General features: G+C 34.6%; 2 protein-coding genes across 2 annotated transcripts in view; both read right to left on the bottom strand.

The window, feature by feature from the left end:
* The window catches only part of LOC132727999 (myosin-9-like), a 35,629-nt gene extending 25,070 nt beyond the window's left edge, over positions 1–10,559 (bottom strand). The window contains exons 1-3 of the mRNA XM_060713600.1: positions 10,543–10,559; positions 7,546–7,632; positions 4,646–4,810 (exon numbers count right to left, since the gene is read on the bottom strand). Coding sequence (XP_060569583.1) covers positions 4,646–4,810; positions 7,546–7,632; positions 10,543–10,559 — 269 coding nt within the window. The remainder of the gene's footprint in view (positions 1–4,645; positions 4,811–7,545; positions 7,633–10,542) is intronic.
* An 825-nt stretch (positions 10,560–11,384) lies between these two features.
* LOC132728000 (uncharacterized) overlaps positions 11,385–22,837 on the bottom strand; it is a 29,517-nt gene continuing 18,064 nt past the window's right edge. Inside the window, exons 2-4 of the mRNA XM_060713601.1 lie at positions 21,624–21,773; positions 19,662–19,690; positions 11,385–12,467 (exon numbers count right to left, since the gene is read on the bottom strand). Coding sequence (XP_060569584.1) covers positions 12,383–12,467; positions 19,662–19,690; positions 21,624–21,773 — 264 coding nt within the window. The 3' untranslated portion in view covers positions 11,385–12,382. The remainder of the gene's footprint in view (positions 12,468–19,661; positions 19,691–21,623; positions 21,774–22,837) is intronic.

The raw sequence follows: 22,837 nt of genomic DNA on the forward strand, positions 1-22,837 counted from the left end.
AACGTCCACAACAATTTAAAACGTAATTATATCAAAATCAATGAAAATCAATTTTTCTCAGGAAGGGTGATTGATACTATGCTTTTCAACGTGAATTTTGTAAGTTCAACTCATTTTTGTTTCAAATAAGAGAACTGCTTACAGAAACTCCGTTTGATGTATCAATAAATGCATTTTAAAGTACTATACCATTTAGAAGATTTTCTTCAATTTATTTGGATATCAATTTGATTACCACATTAATTAACAAGAGCCACCGCCGGGCGGGGGCAACGCTCGACTTTTTACTTTCTCTAAAAGCAAACAAAGGAATGTTTGAACAAAGTCTAAACATTTCCTTTTTATAAAATTAATCATTCTGTCTTGTCACATTAGTTTTGTCTATGTATTTTTTATATATAAATATACTAATTTATATATATGTATATATATATAGAGAGACACGCAATTCTATAAATAGAAAATTATATAAATAGAATTACAGACAATTCTATAAATAGAAAATTATATAAATATATACACGTGGTGAGACACGTGGTGGAGACACATGGTGAAGTCACGTGGTGGTGTCACGTGGTGGTGTCACCTGGTGGAATCACGTTGTGGTAGAAGTCAGGTGGTGGAGTCACTTGGTGGAAGTCACGTGGTGGAAGTCACGTGGTGGAGACACGTGGTGGAGACACGTGGTGGAGTCACATGGTGGAGTCACGTGGTTGAGTCACGTGGTGGAGTCACATGGTCGAGTCACGTGGTGGAGAACGTGGTGGAGACACGTGGTGGAGTCACGTGGTGGAGTCACGTGGTGGAGTCTCGTGGTGGAGTGTCACGTGGTGGAGACGCGTGGTAGAGACACGTGGTGGAGTCACGTGGAGGAGTCACGTGGTGGAGTCACGTGGTGGAGACACGTGGTGGAGACACGTGGTGTAGTTACGTGGTGGAGACACGTAATGGAGTCACATGGTGGAGTCACGTGGTTCAGTCACGTGGTGGAGTCAAGTGGTGGAGTCACGTGGTGGAGTCACGTGGTGAAGTCATGTGGTGGAGTCACGTGGTGGAGACACGTGGTGCAGTCATGTGGTGTAGTCTTGTGGTGCAGTCACGTGGTGCAGTCACATGGTGGACTCACGTGGTGCACTCACGTGGTGCACTCACGTGGTGGACTCACATGGTGGAGTCACGTGGTGGAGTCACATGATGAAGTCACGTGATGAAGTCACGATAAACAACAAGGTCTTGTCCTTAAGTATGTTCTGTTACAATATGAGGTTGATCCCTTCAATCATAGCAAAGTTACAGCCAGTTACAGCCAAAACAAAGTCAAGGTCATTAATGAGTGAAGGTCAAGGTCTGTCGGGTTATTTTTAAGGGTTATCCTTGAAGATTATTATGTTCAAGTTTGAAGACAATCCATTCAAAAATAACAAAGTTACAGTCAATAATAGCCAAAAACATGAAATTTCAATAATTTGACCTTCAAAGTCAAGGTCTTTTATGAGGGAAGGTCAAGTTCTGTCAGGTTATTTTTAAGGGTTATCCTTGAAGATTAATATGTTCAAGTTTGAAGACAATCCATTCAAAAATAACAAAGTTACAGCCAATAATAGCCAAAAACATGAAAATTTCAATAATTTGACCTTCAAAGTCAAGGTCATTTATGAGTGAAGGTCAAGGTCTGTAAAGTTATTTTTAAGGGTTATCCTTGAAGATTATTATGTTCAAGTTTGAAGACAATCCATTCAAAAATAACAAAGTCACAGCCAATAATAGCCCAAAACATGAAAATTTCAATAATTTGACCTTCAAGTCAAGGTCATTTATGAGTGAAGGTTAAGGTCTGTCAGGTTATTTTTAAGGGATATCCTTGAAGATTATCATGTTCAAGTTTGAAGACAATTCATTCAAAAATAACAAAGTTACAGCCAATAATAGCCAAAAACATGAAAATTTCAATAATTTGACCTTCAAAGTCAAGGTCATTTATGAGTGAAGGTCAAGTTCTATCGGGCTATTTTTAAGGGTTATCCTTGAAGATTATTATGTTCAAGTTTGAAGACAATCCATTCAAAAATAACAAAGTAACAGCCAATAATAGCCAAAAACATGAAAATTTCAATAAGATGACCTTCAAAGTCAAGGTCATTTATGAGTGAAGGTCAAGGTCTGTCAGGTAATTTTTAAGGGTTATCCTTGAAGATTATTATGTTCAAGTTTGAAGACAATCCATTCAAAAATAACAAAGTCACAGCCAATAATAGCCAAAAACATGAAAATTTCAATAATTTGACCTTCAAAGTCAAGGTCATTTATGAGTGAAGGTCAAGGTCTGTCAGGTTATTTTTAAGGAATATCCTTGAAGATTATTATGTTCAAGTTTGAAGACAATCCATTCAAAAATAACAAAGTTACAGCCAATTACAGCATGAACAAGCAAAATTTAGACTTTTAACCTTGAAGGTCAAGGTCATTTATGGATGAAGGTCAAGGTTAGTGTGGTCTACTGAAAGGTCTTGTCCCAAGGGTTGTTGTGGCCAAGTATGAAGACAAAACACCAAGAAATAAAAAAGTTATGATCCAGGTACAAGTTTGCAGACGGCAACGGCAACGCCGCCGCAACTATAACAATACCTCTATTTTTTTTTCAAAAAAAAAAAAAGTCGAGCTAAAAAGTGTACTGTATATCTAAACATTTACTATATCTGTCAATAAAGGGCAGAATACAATTAACATATTTGGTGTTTTTATTTGAACAACATTTAACAGAATGAAAGAAATGAAAGGTAAACTTCAAGAATTTAGTCATTCAAAACTAAATTTTGGTGGCCTTCCTACGACAAACAGTAGTGGCTTTCAGGAAGCCAAAATTTTATACCGGTTTATTACGTTATAGCCTTCTTATGACTATAGCGCCCGGCTTTTGGGAAGTCGATTTTTCGGTACGTTTTATTACGCTATGGCCGTCGCAAAGGATATCAAGTTTCATAAAAATATTTTTAGTACTTTTTGCGTTACGCGGGATCCAGTTTTGTGGACGGACTGACGGACGTTCTAACAGGAGAGTAATAATGTGGCTACTCTATTGTTCTCTCTATTGTTCTTTTCAGCCACACAAAAGAAAATAGCCACATAAAAGCATTACGGAATGAATGGTTTAAACATATTTATTTAAGCTCGATTGCGAAACAAGTTCTTGCAACTTATATTAATCACTTTCGAGTCCGCTTCCTGGAACCAACCAGTACTGGTGTCATATGGAGAAACATGGTCGTGACCAGAGTAGGGCTCGAACCCATGATCTCTGGGTTGAGAGGCAGACACCTTAACCACTAGGCCACCGCTCCCCTTCAGCACTCCTTGAAGGGCGTTTCCCAGCACTCCATTCTCCATTCGAGCCAAGTCTAACAAAGCTTGTCCATAACAGAAGTAGGCATCTGCACATTCTTTAGCAGTTTCACCGTAGGCTTTTGAGAGTATGGCACAAGCCTCTTGAAACTGGTTCACTGCAGTTGGTATCTCCCCACATACCATATTTCTTTTGCCCTGGGCAAGAATGTTGACAGCTGATGGAATGAATAACATCAAAGAGAAAGAACAGTTACCTATTGTCCCTCTAGCCACATAATTACTGTCCTGTGAGTGCGGACTGACTGACAGACAGACGGACAGACAGACGGAAGTTCTCACAGGACAGTAATTATGTGGCTACTCTATTGTTCTCTCTATTGTTCTTTTTAGCCACACAAAAGAAAATAGCCACATAAAAGCATTTCGGAATGAATGACATCAAAGAGAAAGAACAGTTACCTATTGTCCCTCTAGCCACATAATTACTCTCCTGTGAGTGCGGACGGACAGACGGACGGACAGACGGACGGAGGGTAAACCTAAAGTCCTCTCCGGTTAAACCGGTAGGGGACTAAAAAGATTGCAAGTTTATAGGAACTTTACCGCTTTTAATGACACTGTATTATATTTTATGCTGGAGACATAAATTGACTAGGTTGTCTAAGAATGCATCACTGTAGTTTTTTGGACAAAGACATTTTTAAATTTGCATTTTTTTAAATTTCTGTTTTGGGTCTGTGACCTACTTATGCGACAGACTGTAACCATTTGGACAATTTTGAACCATCCAAGGATCTTTTCTGTTAAGTTTGGTTAATTTGCATTCATTGGCTTCAGTGATTTTGATTAAAGAAATTATTGAATTATTGAACACACAACAACAGCTGGAAAGGGATCACACAATTTTGCCATGAGCACATTGTACTCAGGTGAGCTTATATTTATGAGTTTAATTTTTAATGTGTCAGTCTATATGGTGTCTGTCTAGAATACTTAAGGTTAATTTTACCATTAATAAGTTGTAGCCCTTTGATTACTTTGACACTTTTGATCTTGAGATATTTTCCACACCTTTTCTGGCCACTATGAAGATAGTCGATCAACATGTCAGTAAATTGAACCCAATATATATGTCAAAGTCTCAATGTCTTGAAGTATTCATGCAAGTCAGTAAGTTCTACAGAATATGTATTCTTACTTTCGTAAGTCCTAGCATTTCTCTATATTTTTTTGGTTTGTTAAGGGCAGTAATCAACATTTTTTATTATCATGTAAGATAGATGTTAGATATCTAAAAGACTACCTTTTTGATAGATGTTCTGCATCCTCTTCTGCCACTTTCAATTTACCATCTTTCTCACCGATAACCTTTTTTAGGCCTTTAATTTGTTTCTCTTTGTCATCCAATAAATGGGACTTGTCTTTTACAGTCTTCCTCTCAGTTTCAAGTTCTGTCTTCAATCTTTCGCTTTTTAAACAGAAAATTTAAAAACACTTATACTTTTATCAATAGTAACAGAACCTATTCGCTAATTTACTCCTACTAAAGTGAACTCATTGTGAAAAAGTCTTTTATCAGCTCATTATAAATACCAGCATTTGTCAGGCAACAAATTTGAGAGGATCCAACCATGAAACAGTAAATATGTGACATTACTACACACAAGTAAGAATTCTTATTTTCTTACATCTAACTTAATTTATATGCTTTGATTATACTTATATTATCATTGTGTTAACTGAGATTTAAATCATAATAAGCAAACAGAACACAAGCATTATAAAGAGTACAACTGTCTCCTTTTGAGGTTAAAACATTTCCAAATGACTGGCATACTGTATGATAACACTGTATGCATAATTATTGTGCTTGTTTGTAATGTACAGCTTAATTAGAATTTATTTTAGTTCTTTGTAGCTTGCAATGGCAAACACTTATTGTTTGGAAAACTGATTGAAACATTTTACTACATTCAACTTTGAGAAAATTTTGTAAACTATTAATAATACCACTGCCATAATAGTTCAGCCAGGGTTCATTATAACTGAATGAACCTACTGTATAATTTGCCGTTCTGAGCATTAATTTGATTAGACATATATAATTGCATAAAACACAATCAGTCATGCATCTTAATGTTCCAAGTACATTTCATATTCATAAGTCCTAAGTCTATTGGCAACATACATGTATAGCACAAGTTGTATGAAAATTGTTTCGTACCATCTTATATTGCAGAAAAAAATGTTCAACAGGCCATAATCGTCAGCACAAGGATGCATAGAGCTCTACATGACAGTATAATCACATTAGTTTTAGGAAACATAATCTTGGTTTGGAGGAAAGTTGTTAATAAATTTGTCCACAAATCATTTCGTACCATCCAATATTGCAGAAAAAAAATATCCATAAAGGCCATTAAATTTCTAGATAACATGGAAGAATTAAAATTTTCAAAGAATGCATAGCTACAATAACATGCTAGTAAAAACAGTTATTCTAACACGACCCGCATTTTTCCCTATTGAACATAGAAGAACCGAAAGTGTGTGTTATTATGCAACAGAGTCACAGTAATTATTATTCTATATTTAGACATGTGACGTAATCATTATACACGTGACGTAACCACAAAACTAGAAATGTGTCCATAGGACACGGGTGCCCCCACCGCGCCACTGTTCTGTCAATCTTTTTACTAAGTCAAGGGAAATTACTCTACAAATACTGGATAAATCCACAAGCAAAATCCCAGGTGCAAATCTAAAATATGCTGAGCAACCTGCCTATAAGGTTAAATGACTATGTCAAATCCTTTTTGAGAAACTTGCGACACAAAGTTGAAAATTGCAAAAAATTTTCTAAGTGAAGGGCAATAACTCTAAAAATACTAAATAAATCCAGACGAAAATACCTGGTGCACAACTGCACATGCTAATCAATATTCCTGTAAAGTTACATGACTGTAGGTCAAATACTTTTTGAGTTACCTGCGACACATGTTGGAATTGCAAAATTTTACTAAGTCAAGGGCAATAACTCTAAAATACTAAAAATATCCAGACGAAAATACCCAGGTGCACAACTACACATGCTGATCAACATTCCTGTAAAGTTTCATGACTCTAGGTCAAATACTTTTTGACTTACGTGCGACACAAGTTGAAAATTGCAAAATTTTACTAAGTCAAGGGCAATAACTCTGAAAATACTAAATATATCCAGACAAAAATACCCAGGTGCACAACTACACATGCTGATCAACATTCCTGTAAAGTTTCATGACTCTAGGTCAAATACTTTTTGAGTTACATGCGACACAAGTTGAAAATTGCAAAATTTTACTAAGTCAAGGGCAATAACTCTGAAAATACTTAAAATATCCAGACGAAAATACCCAGGTGCACAACTACACATGCTGATCAACATTCCTGTAAAGTTTCATGACTCTAGGTCAAATACTTTTTGAGTTACATGCGACACAAGTTGAAAATTGCAAAATTTAACTAAGTCAAGGGCAATAACTCTGAAAATACTAAAAATATCCAGACGAAAATACCCAGGTGCACAACTACACATGCTGATCAACATTCCTGTAAAGTTTCATGACTCTAGGTCAAATACTTTTTGAGTTACGTGCGACACAAAAGTGAACGGACGGACGGACGGACGTTCTCACAGGACAGTAATTATGTGGCTACTCTATTGTTCTCTCTATTGTTCTTTTTAGCCACGCAAAAGAAAATAGCCACATAAAAGCATTACGGAATGAATGACATCAAAGAGAACCTATTGTCCCTCTAGCCACATAATTACTCTCCTGTGAGTGCGGAAGGACGGACGGACGGACGGACAAGGGTAAATCTAAATGCCCGCCACTAACGTGGGGGCACAAAAATCCAACGCGCTGAAAATAAGTACGGAAACAAATCAGGCGCAATTTTGCTTAATATCAGGAACGGCAGCATTTATTTGTTGATGTCGTGTTAGAATCGAAATAATATATCCAAATCGGTGATTTTATCGCTTGATAACATCACTGTTTGTTGTTCGGATGCGCATCATTATATCACTCGGGCTACGCCCTCGTGATATAATTCCTCGCATCCCAACTCCAAATGTCATACTAAAATTTGATAAATAACCCAAAGAACCATAAACTTACTTTAACAATCTGCTCTTTAATACAATCTTTAACTTACATTTCCTTCTGAAGCTTTGTAATTTCACCTTCTTTCTCATTGTTTGCTTTACGTGCTGCAGATGGTGAATGGTTGCTTTTTGTGGGACTGAAAATATATTACAAATAATTTATCAGATTCCTACATATTACCAAAATATGAAATCTATAATTAATTTCTACACAGTCTCTATGTACTTGAAAAATAAACATGTTTTAGGTACACACAGAGTATATAATTATGCCAAATTTAAAACATTACACACAATAACAGGCTCCATACTTTCTGGTGCCTGAAAGAAGGATGGACCATCATACAAACATACATTACACACTTTAGGTAAATACAGTATGAAAACATAATGTCATTAAAATAACTGGGGCCTAGGCAGTTTTTTAAAAAAAAAAGAAAGTACTACCTTAGCATGACTTGTAATACTGGGAACCCTACTACCAATGCATACTTTGTGCACTCTCTTATTCAAATTAGACAAATTCATTAATCAAGATCCTAGATTTCAATAAATTTCTGCCATAAAATTATTTTACTCAAAGGTACATGTAAGCATAGTATATTATAAAAATCATCATTCATTGTTATGCTCTTATAATTATATATATTTACAGGATCTTAATTTTTTAAAGATTTTACATTAATGAAGAGTCATAAATAGTTATTTTTTGATCAATTTGTTTGGATTTTTTGGATTGCTCTTCTCTTTCATTATGGATTATAAATGTACATGAATGTGTATTAACAAAATGTGGTTGGGGGGAGGGGGGCAGCTGACAAAATCCTATACACCTATTCTATTTCCATTGATTGAAAGAAAAATACGTCAGAGACAGAAAAGGCCGGGTTGCAATTGTATACCAAATATCATAATGATGTGATGTTACAAAAAAAATTTACTATTGACCATTAAAGTCGAAAATTTAACTAAGTCAATAAGCATGAAGTGGAAGAGCGACAGACCTGAAATCAAATCTCACAGTATGGGACCATGTGTCAATGCTGTATGCCAAATATCAAGAGGCTGTGATTAGTAGTTGCTGAGAAAACTGTTACGAAAATGTCCTACCATTCACCATTAATGTCGAAAATTTAACTAATTCGGTTAACAGGAAGTGGATAAGAGACAGACCTGAAATCAAATCCCACAGTATGGGACCATGTGTCTCTGCTGTATGCCAAATATCAAGAGGCTGTGATTAGCAGTTGCTGAAAAAATTGTTACGAAAATTTCCTACCATTTACCATCAATATCGAAAATTTAACTAAGTCAGTTAACAGGAAGTGGATCTGAAAGAAGGATGGACCCTAATTAGGCCTAGAATACATACATACATTACACACTATAGGTAAAAACAGCATGAAATTTAAACATAATGTCATTAAAATAACTGGCAGTTGTTTTTTTTTAAAAGAAAAGACTACCATAGCATGACTTGTAATAGGGAACCCTGCTTCCCATGCTTTCTTATTCAAATTAAACATATTCATTAATTAAGATCCTTATAATGATAAGATCCAATAAATTTCTGCCATTAAATTATATTACTCGAAGGTAAGCATAGTATATTATAACAAGAGGTTGCCCCCGAAAAGGTTTCTTAAGCATGTAGGTTTTATGAAAAGAAAAGAGAATGAAAGTAACTAATTGCTTAATATTGTTCTTGTAAAATGAAGTGCTATTTATACCAAACTTAACACCTTGGGACAAGGGTCTTGGATGTGACACAACATCTTGATGCGGTAGACATTTATGCAAAGTTATTTTAAAATCCTTCAATGCATGACAATGTTACAGTTCGGAAACTAATGTGTACCTTCAAACTCTTCTTATGAGCATAAGTACCATCAAACTAAATTAGAGTGACCTTGACCTAGGTAGGAACACGGGTCTTACACAAAACACTTCATCTTGATGTGGTAGACATTTATGCCAAGTTATTCTAAAATACTTCGATGCATGACAAAGTTACAGTCCAGACACAAATGTGTGTACCTATAAACTGTTATTGTGATAAAGTGAAGCTTCAAAATGGTATTGTGACCTTGACCTTTGAGGTAGGGACGTAATTCTTGAACGCAACACATCTTGATGTTGTAGACATTTATGTCTAGCTATTTTGAACTTCTTTGATGCATGACAAAGTTACAGCCTGGACACGATTGTGTGTACCTATTAACTCTATTTGTGATAATGTGAAACTTCAAAATGTAAGTGTGACCTTGACCTTAGAGGTAGGGATGTGGTTCTTGGAAGCGACACATTGTCTTGATGTGGTAGACATTTGTGCCAAGCTATTTCAAAATCCCTCAATGTATGACAAAGTTACAGTCCGGACACAAATGAAATGGGGATGCACAGACAGACAGACAGACGGACATACTTACAAAATGGTACTTGTGTGACTTTTCCTTTGTTCTTTTTTAGCCAATTTTAGTCAAACAAGGCTTAAAAAATTGGTCAAAGACAGAAAAGGCCGTGTTGCATTTGTATACCAAAAATCATGATGCTGTGATGTTAAGAAAAAAATTTACCACTGACCATTAATGTCGAAAATTTAACTAAGTCAGTAAACAGAAAGTGGATGAGCAACAGACCTGAAATAAAATCCAAAGGTATGGAACTATGTGTCAATGCTGTATGCCAAATATCAAGAGGCTGCGATAAGTAGTTGCTCAGAAAACTATTTCGAAAATTTCCTACCATTGACCTTAATGTCGAAAATTTAACTAAGTTGATAAAAAGGAAGTAGATAAGCGACAGATCTTAAATCAAATCCCACAGTATGGGACCACCTGTCAATGCTGGCAGTCAACAGGAAGTGGATGAGCAACAGACCTGAAATCGAATCCCACATTATGGGACCATGTGTCAATGCTGTATGCAAAATATGAAAAGGCTGTGATTAGTAGTTGCTGAGAAAACTGTTACGAAAATTACCTACCAATGACCATAAATGTCGAAAATTGAACTACGTCAGTAAAAGGAAGTGGATAAGCACAGACCTGACATCAGATCTCATGGTATGGGACCATATGTAAATGCTGTATGCCAAATATCAAGAGGCTGTCATTAGTAGTTGCTGAGAAAACTGTTATGAAAATTTCCTACCATTGACCATTAATGTCAGAAATTTAACTAAGTTGATAAACAGGAAGTGGATGAGCAACAAACCTGAAATCGAATCCCACAGTATGGGACCACCTGTCAATGCTGTATGCCAAATATCAACAGGCTGTGATTAGAAGTCAGCCTGAGAAAAACTGTTATGAAAATTTCCTACCACTGACCATTAATGTCGAAAATTTAACCAAGTTGAAAAATAGGAAGTGGATAAGCGAGTAAAGGGACAGACCTGAAATCGAATCCTACGGTATGGGACCACTTGTCAGTGCTGTATGCCAAATATCAAGAGGCTGTGATAAGTAGTTGCTGAGAAAACTGTTATGAAAATTTCCTACCATTGACCATTAATGTCGAAAATTTAACTTTTAATGGTCAAAAATTTAACTAAGTCGATAAACAGGAAGTGTATAAGTGACAGACCTGAAATCAAATCCCACGGTATGGGACCACCTGTCAATGCTGTATGCCAAATATCAAGAGGCTGTGATTAGTACTTGCTGAGAAAACTGTTACTAAAATTTCCTACCATTGACCATTAATGTCGAAAATTTAACTAAGTTGATAAACAGGAAGTGGATGAGCAACAGACCTGAAATCGTATCCCACAGTATGGGACCACCAGTGTCAATGCTGTATGCCAAATATCAACAGGCTGTGTAAGGCCAGTTTAGTTATTGCTACTCTTGATTTATTTTTGTTACAATTAGATTTAGTTTACAAATTAAGATCATCACAGTATTTGTTCGGGATAATAAAATAAATAACACATGGGTTTGTGGGTAACAGTAAAAATATCATCCCTTGTAAAAATACTGTTACCCTCGGCTAATTGCCTCGGGTAACAATACTTTCCTTGGGATGATATTTTAACTGTTACCCACAAACCCATGTATTTTTTATATATTATTTTCATTGATTGATAGAAAAACAAGTGGCTGAATAATAAAAGATTTTTTCTATTTTTCCATTGAGGAATAATTTTGAATAATATGCTACCAGTTATGGATCTTGGTATGTGACTTACAATTATGATCCATATTTTGTGATTTAAAGCAAATTTCATTTGAAATTCTGCAAATAAATCTTGCACACAAAAACTTAACAAGGAAGTATTCACAATGAAATATGGTTCAACCTGTAAGAAATGATTAACTTAATAATTATGAATCCATTAAGAAGTTGAAAAGAATAGTTAAGAAACATTAGCCAAATTTTCTTTGAATAGTCAACCAAAATTGTACACATAAATTTCATTAACTTACCTTACGTTAATAGTAGAAGAAAACTTTTGATTGCTGAAAAAAGTTTTCAAATTTACAGGGAATTACTTTGAATTTATTTTTTATAAATAGGCATTTCAAATAGTTAGTTTAAACAATATTTATTTCCAGAATTTACAAATCATAAATAAACATTACAACCAGAAGACATGGTATAATAAGAAAAATGAAAGACTGATGAAATAAGTTAATGATATACAATGCTAAAGAAATTATTAACTTAATTAAATTCAGAAGAGGATTTGAAAACAAGTCCAAGACTTATGTAAATTCATTTCCTCCAATAGTTACGTGTGATATACTTGAGAAAATATTGAGAAAGTTATAACTAAGTGTATAATTATTATATGCAAGCATTATAATAATTGATTATTAAAGCATTTTAGTCTAATATGCAAGCATTATAATAATTGATTATTAAAGCATTTTTGTCTAATTATCATAAAATTATAACATATATAACATACACAGGTGCAGGCCCCGAATCTAATCCTGGACTTTCACTGCGGCTATGTTTTGCAGATCTGAAATAATTACTGATCACTGTTCAAACACATTCTAAACTGAATACTAGCAAATTCGTTGAATTAATATCCTCCACCGAGTACTAGTTATTACTAACACAGCAACTGGAGACATAAGACTTTATTCATATATTTATCATAACATAAAAAAAGTAATATTCTTGTACATGATAAAAATTCAGGCCAATAACAGTGGCCATAACTCCGTATTAAATACATGTAGTAATTATCTGAACTTGCCAATGAGATAGAAATTGCCTTTTTGTATTAATGGTTCCCATAATGTTTTGTTGAAATCAGTCCAGCAGTTGCAAAGAAAAAGCAATATTGCTCTATATGCATAACACTGTGTTGAAGGGTCTGACTGGAACAATTAAGGCAAGGATATACGCATCTCCTCTTAGTAGTGATTGTTTCTATAAACTTTTCTTGAATTCCAGCCGATAGTTGCAGAAAAATAGCGAAAAATCTATTATTGCTCAGCCTCTATATGCAAACTACATTACTAATCAAGGCCCATAACTTTGTGTTGAAGGGTCCCACCTAAACAAGGCAATAATATGTGCATCGTATCTTGGTATTGATGGTTCCCATAAAGTTTCATTGAATCAAGCCAGTAGTTGCAGAGAAGTAACACAGTAACAATTATTGCCCTATATGCATAATGAAGGGCCATAACTCTGTGTTGAATGGCTGGACCAAAAAAAGGTGATGTTATGCACATCATCTTGATGGTTCCCATAAAATTTCGTTAAATTTCAGCCAGTAGTTGCAGAGAAGTAGTGCGGAAACGATTATTGCTCTATAATATGCATAATGCATAACTAATAAAGGGCCATAACTCTGTGATGAAGGGTCTGACAGGACCAAGGCAACAACATGTGCATCTCCTCTTGGTACTGCAGATTGCATAACTAATTAAAGGCCATAACACTTTGTGAAGGGTCGGAAGAGAACAAGGCGACGATATGCGCAATATGACGATATTGAATTCAAGCCAGTAGTTGCAGAGAAGTAGCATGGAAACCATTATTGCTCTATATACATATTGCATAACTAATCAAGGGCGATAACTCTGATTTATAAGGTCTGACCAGAACATGGCAAGGGTATGCCAATCTCCTCTTGATATTGATGGTTCCTATAAAGTTTCGTTGAATTCCAGCCAGATTTTGCAGAGAAATAGCACGGAAATTATTATTGCTCTATATGCATACTGCATAACTAACCAAGGGCCATAACTCTGAGTTAAGGGTCTGACCGGAAGAAGCGGACGGTATGCACATCTCCTCTTGATATTAAAGGTTCCCATAAAGTTTCAGATTGAATTCCAGCTAGTAGTTGCAGAGAACTAGCGCGGAAACAAATTCGGACGGACGGACATACGGAAGGACAGATGGACAATGCCAAAACAATATCCCCTTCCTGATTCCATCGGCTAGGGATAATAATATCTATGTTATAAAAAATAAACAAGAGGGCCATAATGGCCCTGAAATCGCTAACCTGCGGCTTTTATTTAAACAAACTTGGTAGACACCTATTAGAAGATGTTTCAAGATAAATATCTAGGCTCTAGCTCTTTGGGGTTCTTATAAGAAGATTTTTTAAGTTTTTACTATATACGAGGGATGTCCGGAAAGTTCATATACTTCTTCAGTTTTTATTGTATAACAATACATACATTGAACAAATTTTGTCAGCAGAAACATACATATCTAGCAAACAAATTTATAAAAAATTACTGAACTGTGACTTAAACGTTTGTATTTTAACAGTAATTACATACAACATATATACATCATCATGGAGCACTTTGACAACGTCAACGGCGTCAAATTAACTTCATGTTTATCCGCTATTCAATTTCTTCCGATTTCAACAGCCATGGTACATGTCTGGCTTATACAAATATATGTTGTGTTGCTTTTACTTTATGAATTTCATATTTAAAATTATTATTTAAAAACAAAAATGTCACTGGTTCCCATACTGTGTTGTGAGATGTCTGTCTATTTCAAGGTTGTTGTAACGCAATATACGAAATTTCGCCCATGCTACCTTAGGCGTCTGGGGCGTTTCTTATACGATATACTGTCATCGCCGCTTCTTAGTCTTGTTTGCCATTTAAACACAAGTTGCCTTTAACATTTTTGGTTGGTTTTGTTTTTGTAGTAAAGATTAAAATCTCAGCTGGTGCCATATTAGCGTTGCTATGAAGGTAAATATCATTACGTTGCTCCGTCCGTAAATTTGAAGTCATTTTTTCAATTAGAATTTACGCACCTTCATTGTCTATAATCGTCGTTAACAAGCTGTTTATTTGCGTATGACGTCATAATTTTCACTAAATATCATGTAATAGTATCTCATGATGTCACAAAATTAAAACGAGAGTTTGTGTTAAAATTACAACTTTTAGCAACTTATTACTCAAGTAGCTATCGTGATGAAATCAAAGTGCTCCGTGATTCGTTGATCATGTTGCCATGGTGATCGGCGCTTTGCAAATATTACTGTTATGATGTTTTTTAATTAATAATTTGTAGCAAATAAATACATTAGCAAAATATTCAATCTTCATATTGATAATGACTGTTTATAGTAATTTAATAGTCTTGTCTACGAACTTTCCGGACAACCCTCGTACAAATAGGGAAAAACAATGACCCCCCCCCCCCCCAGGAGGGGCCAATTTGACCCCAGGGTGTTTATTTGAACAAACTTGGTAGACACTCACTAGAATATATAACATGCTTAGTATCTAAACTCTAGCTCTTTGGGCTTTTTATAAGAATTTTTTTTAAGTTTTTACTATACACGTATAAGGAAAATCAAAGACCCCTGGGGCACAGTGCTCTTTGGGCTTTTTATCAAGAGATTTTTAATTTTTTACTATATACAATTAAGGAAAATCAATGAACCCCTGAGGTGGGCCAATTTTTACCCCAGGGTTTTTATTTGAACAAACTTTGCAGACACTCACTAGAAGATATTTCATGCTTAGTATCTAAACTCTAGCTCTTTGGGCTTTTTATAAGAATTTTTTTTAAGTTTTTACTATACACGTATAAGGAAAATCAAAGACCCCTGGGGCACAGTGCTCTTTGGGCTTTTTATCAAGAGATTTTTAATTTTTTACTATATACAATTAAGGAAAATCAATGAACCCCTGAGGTGGGCCAATTTTTACCCCAGGGTTTTTATTTGAACAAACTTTGCAGACACTCACTAGAAGATATTTCATGCTTAGTATCTAAACTCTAGCTCTTTATATAAGAATTATAGGGCTTTTTATAAGAATTTTTTTAAAGTTTTTACTATACACGTATAAGGAAAATCAAAGACCCCTGGGGCAGTGCCAATTTTAACCCAAGGGCCCTTATTTGAACAAACTTGGTAGACACCCATTAGAAGATGTTTCATGCTAAATATCTTAGCTCTTGCTCTTTGGGGAGAAAAATGATGACCCCCTGAACTTTTATCCCAGGTTTTTTTTAAACAAACTCTGTAGACACTGACACTAGAAGATGTAGCTTTATATCTAAGCTCTAGCTATTTTGGTTTTTTGAAAGAAGATTTTTTTAAGTTTTTACTATATACAAATAAGGAAAATCAATGACCCCCTGGGACAGTGCCAATTTTTACCCCAGGGCTTTTATTTGAATAGACTTGGCAGAAAACCACAAGAAGATGTTTCATGCTTAATATCTAATTTCTAGCTATTTTGGGTTTTTGAAAAGAAGACTTTTTAAGTTTTTACTATATACAAATAAGGAAAATCAATGACCCCCCCACCCCCAATTTTTTACCCAAGGGCATTTATTTGTACAAACTTGGTAGACACTGAGTAGATGCTGTTTCATGCCAAATATTTTTGATTTTCTAAAAGAAGATATTTTAAGTTTTTTCTTTCGGTTGCCATGGCAACCAGAGATCTGCTTGGAATTAAATTCTTTGAATAATTTTTAAAGTTGACTACCAAAATTAATGAACATTCCTGTGAAGTTTGGATGAAATTGGCTTAGCTGTTTATGAGGAGATGTCGTTTAAAGTAAAGGTTTACAGACGGATGCCGGACAGACACCGGACGGACACTGGATGAAAAGCGATTGCAAAAGCTCACCATGTCACTTTGTGACAGGTAAGCTAAACAAGAACCGGTTGAACCGGGTGATGCTCCCCGAGAAGGTTCTGGACACAGGAAAGTATAAAAAAAATGAACAAAGGGCAAAAACTCCAAAATTAGGCAAAGCGGAGTTATGTTTTTTTGCACTGCACTTCTATTCAATGAGATCTATCTATCTATAAAGTTTCCTGATGATATCAGAATTATGTCTCGGGTAAAAGTCAGTGTAAAATGAACAAAGGGCAATAACTCCAAAATTAGACCAGGCTTTGTTTAGGTTCTTTAAGCATTGCAATTCTATCCAATTATATCTAGCTACCTACAAAGTTTCATGTTGATATCTCTAATAGTTTTAAAGTATTATCCAGGACAAAAGTCAAAAAGTAAAAATAAACAAAGGGCAATCACTTCAAAATAAGGCAAGGCAGAGTAATGATTCTTAAGCACTGCACTTCCACCCAATGAGACCTATCTATCTACAAAGTTTCATGTTGATATCTCTTATAATTTTAGAGTAATGTCCCAGACAAAGTCAAAGTGTCAAAATGAACAAAGGGCAATAACTCCAAAAGTAGGCCAGGCAGAGTTATGGTTCTTGTGCACTGCACACCTACTCAATAAGATCTATCTACCTACAAAGTTTCATGTTGATACCTCTTATACTTTTAGAGTTATGTCCCGGACAAAGTTCAAAGTGTAAAATAAACAAAGGGGGATAATTCAAAAATAAGGCAAGGCAGAGTTACGGTTCTTGTGCACTGCACACCTACTCAATGAGATATATCTAACTGCAAAGTTTCATGTTGATACCTCTTATACTTTTTAGAGTTATGTCCCGGACAAATTTCAAAGTGTAAAATAAACAAAGGGGGATAATTAAAAAATTAGGCAAGGCAGAGTTACGGTTCTTGTGCACTGCACACACCTACTCAATGAGATCTATCTACCTACAAAATTTCATGTTGATACCTCTTATACTTTTAGAGTTATGTCCCGGACAAAGTTCAAAGTGTAAAATAAACAAAGGGGATAATTCAAAAATAAGACAAGGCAGAGTTACGGTTCTTGTGCACTGCACACCTACTCAATGAGATCTATCTACCTACAAAGTTTCATGTTGATACCTCTAATACTTTAAGAGTTATGTCCCGGACAAATTTCAAAGTGTAAAATAAACAAAGGGGGGTAATTCAAAAATTAGGCAAGGCAGAGTTACGGTTCTTTTGCACTGCACACCTACTCAATGAGATCTATCTACCTACAAAGTTTCATGTTGATACCTCTAATACTTTAAGAGTTATGTCCCGGACAAAGTTCAAAGTGTAAAATAAACAAAGGGGGATAATTCAAAAATTAGGCAATGCAGAGTTATGGTTCTTGTGCACTGCACACCGACTCAATGAGATCTATCTACCTACAAAGTTTCATGTTGATACCTCTTATACTGTTAGAGTTATGTCCCGGACAAAGTTCAAAGTGTAAAAATAAACAAAGGGGAATAATTCAAAAATTAGGCAAGGCAGAGTTACGGTTCTTATGCACTGCACACCTACTCAATGAGATCTATCTACCTACAAAGTTTCATGTTGATACCTCTTGTTGTTTCAAAGTTATGTCCCGGACAAGAAAAGGGGACGGACGGACGGACGGAAAGACGGACGGACGGATGGACGGACGGACAAGGCGGCGACTATATGCTCCCCCGAAATTTTTTCGGGGAGCATAAAAATGAAGTATGATGTCAACTTTTAACATGGAAAATCGGCTTTCGCATACTGGAAATGGCAACATCCAAGGAAGACATTTTTTCTTTTCTTTAAATCATTTAAGGTCAGGGTTTTGATTTTGATTTGAGACAGCCAGAGAAATCCTGTTTGTTTTGAGTTACTGTTCTATCTCAGTATTAAAAAAACACATATGTATAATAATTTTTTTTCATAATACCAAAGTCATTTTCAATTATTTCACACTGTATAAAATGTAACTAATGAAATTCTAGTATTTTCACCACATGATGTTTCAATATCAATATTATTGGATCCTGATCGATCTGCCTTGTTTTCATTCCCACAGAGTCCAAAAAAAATTGTATGAAATTTAATGCAACTTGTACTCAATCTAACCTCATTTTCATTTTTCGAGTAAAATCAATATCAAACCCTTATTGTACTCTATTTAGCCTTGTTTTCAATTCCTAAGTCCAAAAGTTTTATATCAATTCAATATTGTACTTAAAGTGACTGTATCTTTAAACAAGAAATGTCGAACGACACATATGCCCCCCTTTCTAGCACTTAATTCACATTATTGGTAATTTTGTTATAGAGACTTGCCATAAATGGGTACATGGAAGTGTTCATTTATGGAAAAAAAGAAAACTATTGCACTCAAAGTGTGTACAGTGTATAATTATCTCAATCAATAAAACATAATATTTTCACAACAATCATAAATAACATTAGATGCAACAAATATTTCAAAGAATATTAAAATTTATTAACTATGCAATATACATATATAATAATTATGAAACTTGAATATATTAATCATATTACATACAACTGAAATAATACAATATGAATATTGGAAATAGAACAAAAATTGCAATGTTTGACATTAATACATATTTTATGCGTAAATGCCTCTAAGACAATTATTAATATGCAATGATATATAAGCAAGGGAGGTAAATCTACAATACACTAACATAAAATGAGCTGCAGAGTTATCCCTCTTTGTGTTAAGTCTTATAAGAATTTTTTTTTATTGTTGTTTATACTATCAAAGATTTTATGCTTATAATAAGCATTTTATTAATTGAGATCATTCGACAATCATCCTTTAAAGTTGTGTACCTGTAAGCTGCAACGGTCTTCAACATTTCTGATTTAATTAAGCTAATATAAAGCAGCATAACTTACATTATTATGTACAATGCTATTGCTTGCCAGTTAACACAATATTAAACAATGCATATACATGCCATTTATCCGCTAAAATCTACTACAGTAATCTATGAGATATCAAAATAAAATTACTAATTTGATATAAAAATTTTCACTTACGTTGGAGGTGTATTTCCTTCTCCTTGTTTCTAAAAAAGAATTTTTTCATTTACATTTCTTCTCAAAAAAGCACTCAATACAAAATAATAGTAAAAAACAGAACCAGAGATATACAATGTAGTATGTACAATATAGTGTAAAATGGGAATTTGTTAAAAAAAATAATACTTGTTGAAAACATAAATACCCTGAAATTGAGCAACTTCAGCAATTCCTTGACATTTGCCCCTTTACATTGACGTGCAGGACATATGTCCTCATGTATATTTTGAAAGGGCAGAAATTGTGCCAACTTCTTAAAATTTTGAAGGGCAGACTTTTGCCTCTCTTGGCTTAATAATTTCTCTTTTTTTTGCTGATCAAGTATTAAAGTTGCATATCCAAAGATGTATTGAATTTTCAATTTCTGTTCCCCAATTTCCCTACTTCAATGCGTTTGCAATTTTTTGCACTTTTTTACTCCTTTTATTGATTAATAGAGAGCAACAATGTTCTGTCTTTCACAGGACCACATAATGGTTGTTACCAAAGTTATTTGACTTAATACACAGCTTGTTTTGGTTTTCCTAAAACTGTCATCTTTATATCAATGTTCTCTAAAGTAGACTAACATTACAGAGCATAATTATGTTCAGTGTTCAATCTAGAATGAATTCCCAGGGGGGGGGGGGGGGGGGGGGGGGGAGGGCCTTTGGGCCCATCAACTCATCAACAGGGTGTCACTTGAGAAAAAAGGGGGCCAACACCTAAAGTGAACATAAAATTCAAATAAGGTGTAATATTATACCTTTTATCTTACATGTACTTGTTCCCACAACTGATAATACGTACCATATATTGACAAAAAATGGTTACAAAAAATTGACTCCACTAACAAATATTTATCTTATTTGGACCTTGTTTTTTAGAGTTCTGTTAGCGGTGATTCAGGCTCATTTTTAAGAACCGATTAGTCGAGAAACAAAGACATAGTGTTTCGAGTATAAAACTATCAAAAAGGATCGAATATAAATGTTGCTAGGAATTTTGATAATAATGTTCATTTTTTAAATATTTTTGCGGCAGATCAAATTTTGCAATTAGCAAAAAACATTTCACTATGTTGATGAAGAATATAAACTTACACAGTCACTAAAAATATTTACCCCTCTCAATATATCCACCCGGAAAGCAAAGTATCAACAGGTGCAAAAACAATGTACATTGACATATACCAGTCCATTTGATCTTTTGTCAGGGCAGCAGCTTCTTACGTCACGCTTTAGATGTTTGTATTGATTAATGATATGCATAATGTTTTAGCCCCGACCAACCGAAGACCAATCAAAATTAATTTATTCAATTATCAGACACTCCCTAGCCAATCGTGTTTGATTAGGTCCATCCCATAGACTTTTTAATTGGATGAAGGCGTGTTCCTAATATTTTATATAAATGCACACTGTTTCGTAAATCTGAAAGCTATCACACAAGTCTTTGTTTTGACCAATACAAAAATATAATTACACGCACTTATTGGATTATCTTTAACAATTTGTTTTGTTTATAATAATAAATTTATATAAACTGTGACATAAAAGTTAAGTAATAGTTAAGTAATAGTTAAGTAATAGTTACCATACAAGAAATAGGTCTGCATAGTATTTACAGACCTGGTGGCGATATAAAGACCGAGAGAGCGTAGCACTCGAGGTTTTAAAGGGTTACTGTGTGCGGTAACTATCTTACCTACATGCTCTTTTGTTTTTCTATCCAAACTTTAGTTTTAATTCAGCATTAATTAATATTATTCACAAAAAGCCTATTATTTTCTGAGTGGGATTGTTGGGCCAAAGTTGAATTTGTTTTGTGCCAGCAGTCTTTTTAGGGGGTCAATGGCGGAATGGCGCGCTCTAGATTCAGAACACTGTATGTCCCATTATTTTCTGAATACTCAAACTAAATATCATACAAAATAAATACCTTATCAACAGGATTGTTTTCCTCAGTAGATAATGCAGAGATATCCTGCTTAATGTCCTTGGGCAGTATGTCAAAAATTTCGCTCCTCCTTATGTTTGATACCAATGACTTTCCCATTTCACTTTGACGTAGTTCAGTCTCAGAAAACCCCTGCAACAATTCATGGTATTAAGTGCTTAAGTATAATCATATTATTAAGTAAATTTCTTTTTCAAACTTGTATTTTATACAGATTTTTTTATCAATCTTAGTATCCAGTCTCCATCACTATATAAAAAGGATATTTCCTCAAAAACTGAACACAACTATAGTGTTGAAAAGTAGGCAAAAATTGCATAGTTTGTTCAATAACTACTAACAGTCTTCAACCATTGTTTTGGACTTAATTTTGCTTGACACATTTACACAGGCACATTTTTACTGTGACCTTCAAATACCTTTTCTATTATTTTTTATAGAAAATAATATTGCATTTCATTAATTTATTCAAAACAAATTCATGAAATAAATCCTGTGTATATAGCAATAGGAATACATTTGAGCAGATTTTTATCACTGAAAATAAGTACATATAGAAAGATACATGTAATTAAAATATTATGTAAGATGGAGGTAAATGTTTCTTTTGCAGTGCACACCCTCATACTGTTATCTATATATATTTAAGCTCACTGGAATCTCTCTAATACATTATAGTTATTCTCTTGACAAGGAAAATAAAGACTATATCAAGCTTTGACCTCTTAAGTGTGACCTTGACCTTGGTGGAAGATGTCTGGGTGATGTGCATGACATGTTTTTATATGATGAATATCTTGTACATAAATTATTTTAAAATCCTTTGATGAATGTAAAAGTCGTGGAAAGTCTCAAACAAGAGCACCGCTAGGCAGAGAATTATATGCCCGACAATGTATTTCTTTAGTAAGGATGAAGCATTTGTAAGACATGGGAATTAAATAAAGTATTACTTCCTTCAAAAAGCAATCCCCCTTTATTGCTGAAGAACCTTCACATATATACAGTTGCTGTTTCAAAAGCACCACCATCAAGTTGTTATCTTGTAAGTACAAGAGCGATCAGTAATCACATGTGTCGCCTCATGATGGCCAATTTCATGTTGGGACAAAGTTTGTGACAGACGGACAGACAGACGGACAGTGCACAACTAGACTTGGTACTGATCATTCCTGTAAAGTTTGGATAAAATTGCA

This window comes from Ruditapes philippinarum, unplaced genomic scaffold, assembly GCF_026571515.1.
Source record: "Ruditapes philippinarum isolate M1 unplaced genomic scaffold, ASM2657151v2 ctg769_1_1_1_1, whole genome shotgun sequence".
NCBI lineage: Eukaryota > Metazoa > Mollusca > Bivalvia > Venerida > Veneridae > Ruditapes > Ruditapes philippinarum.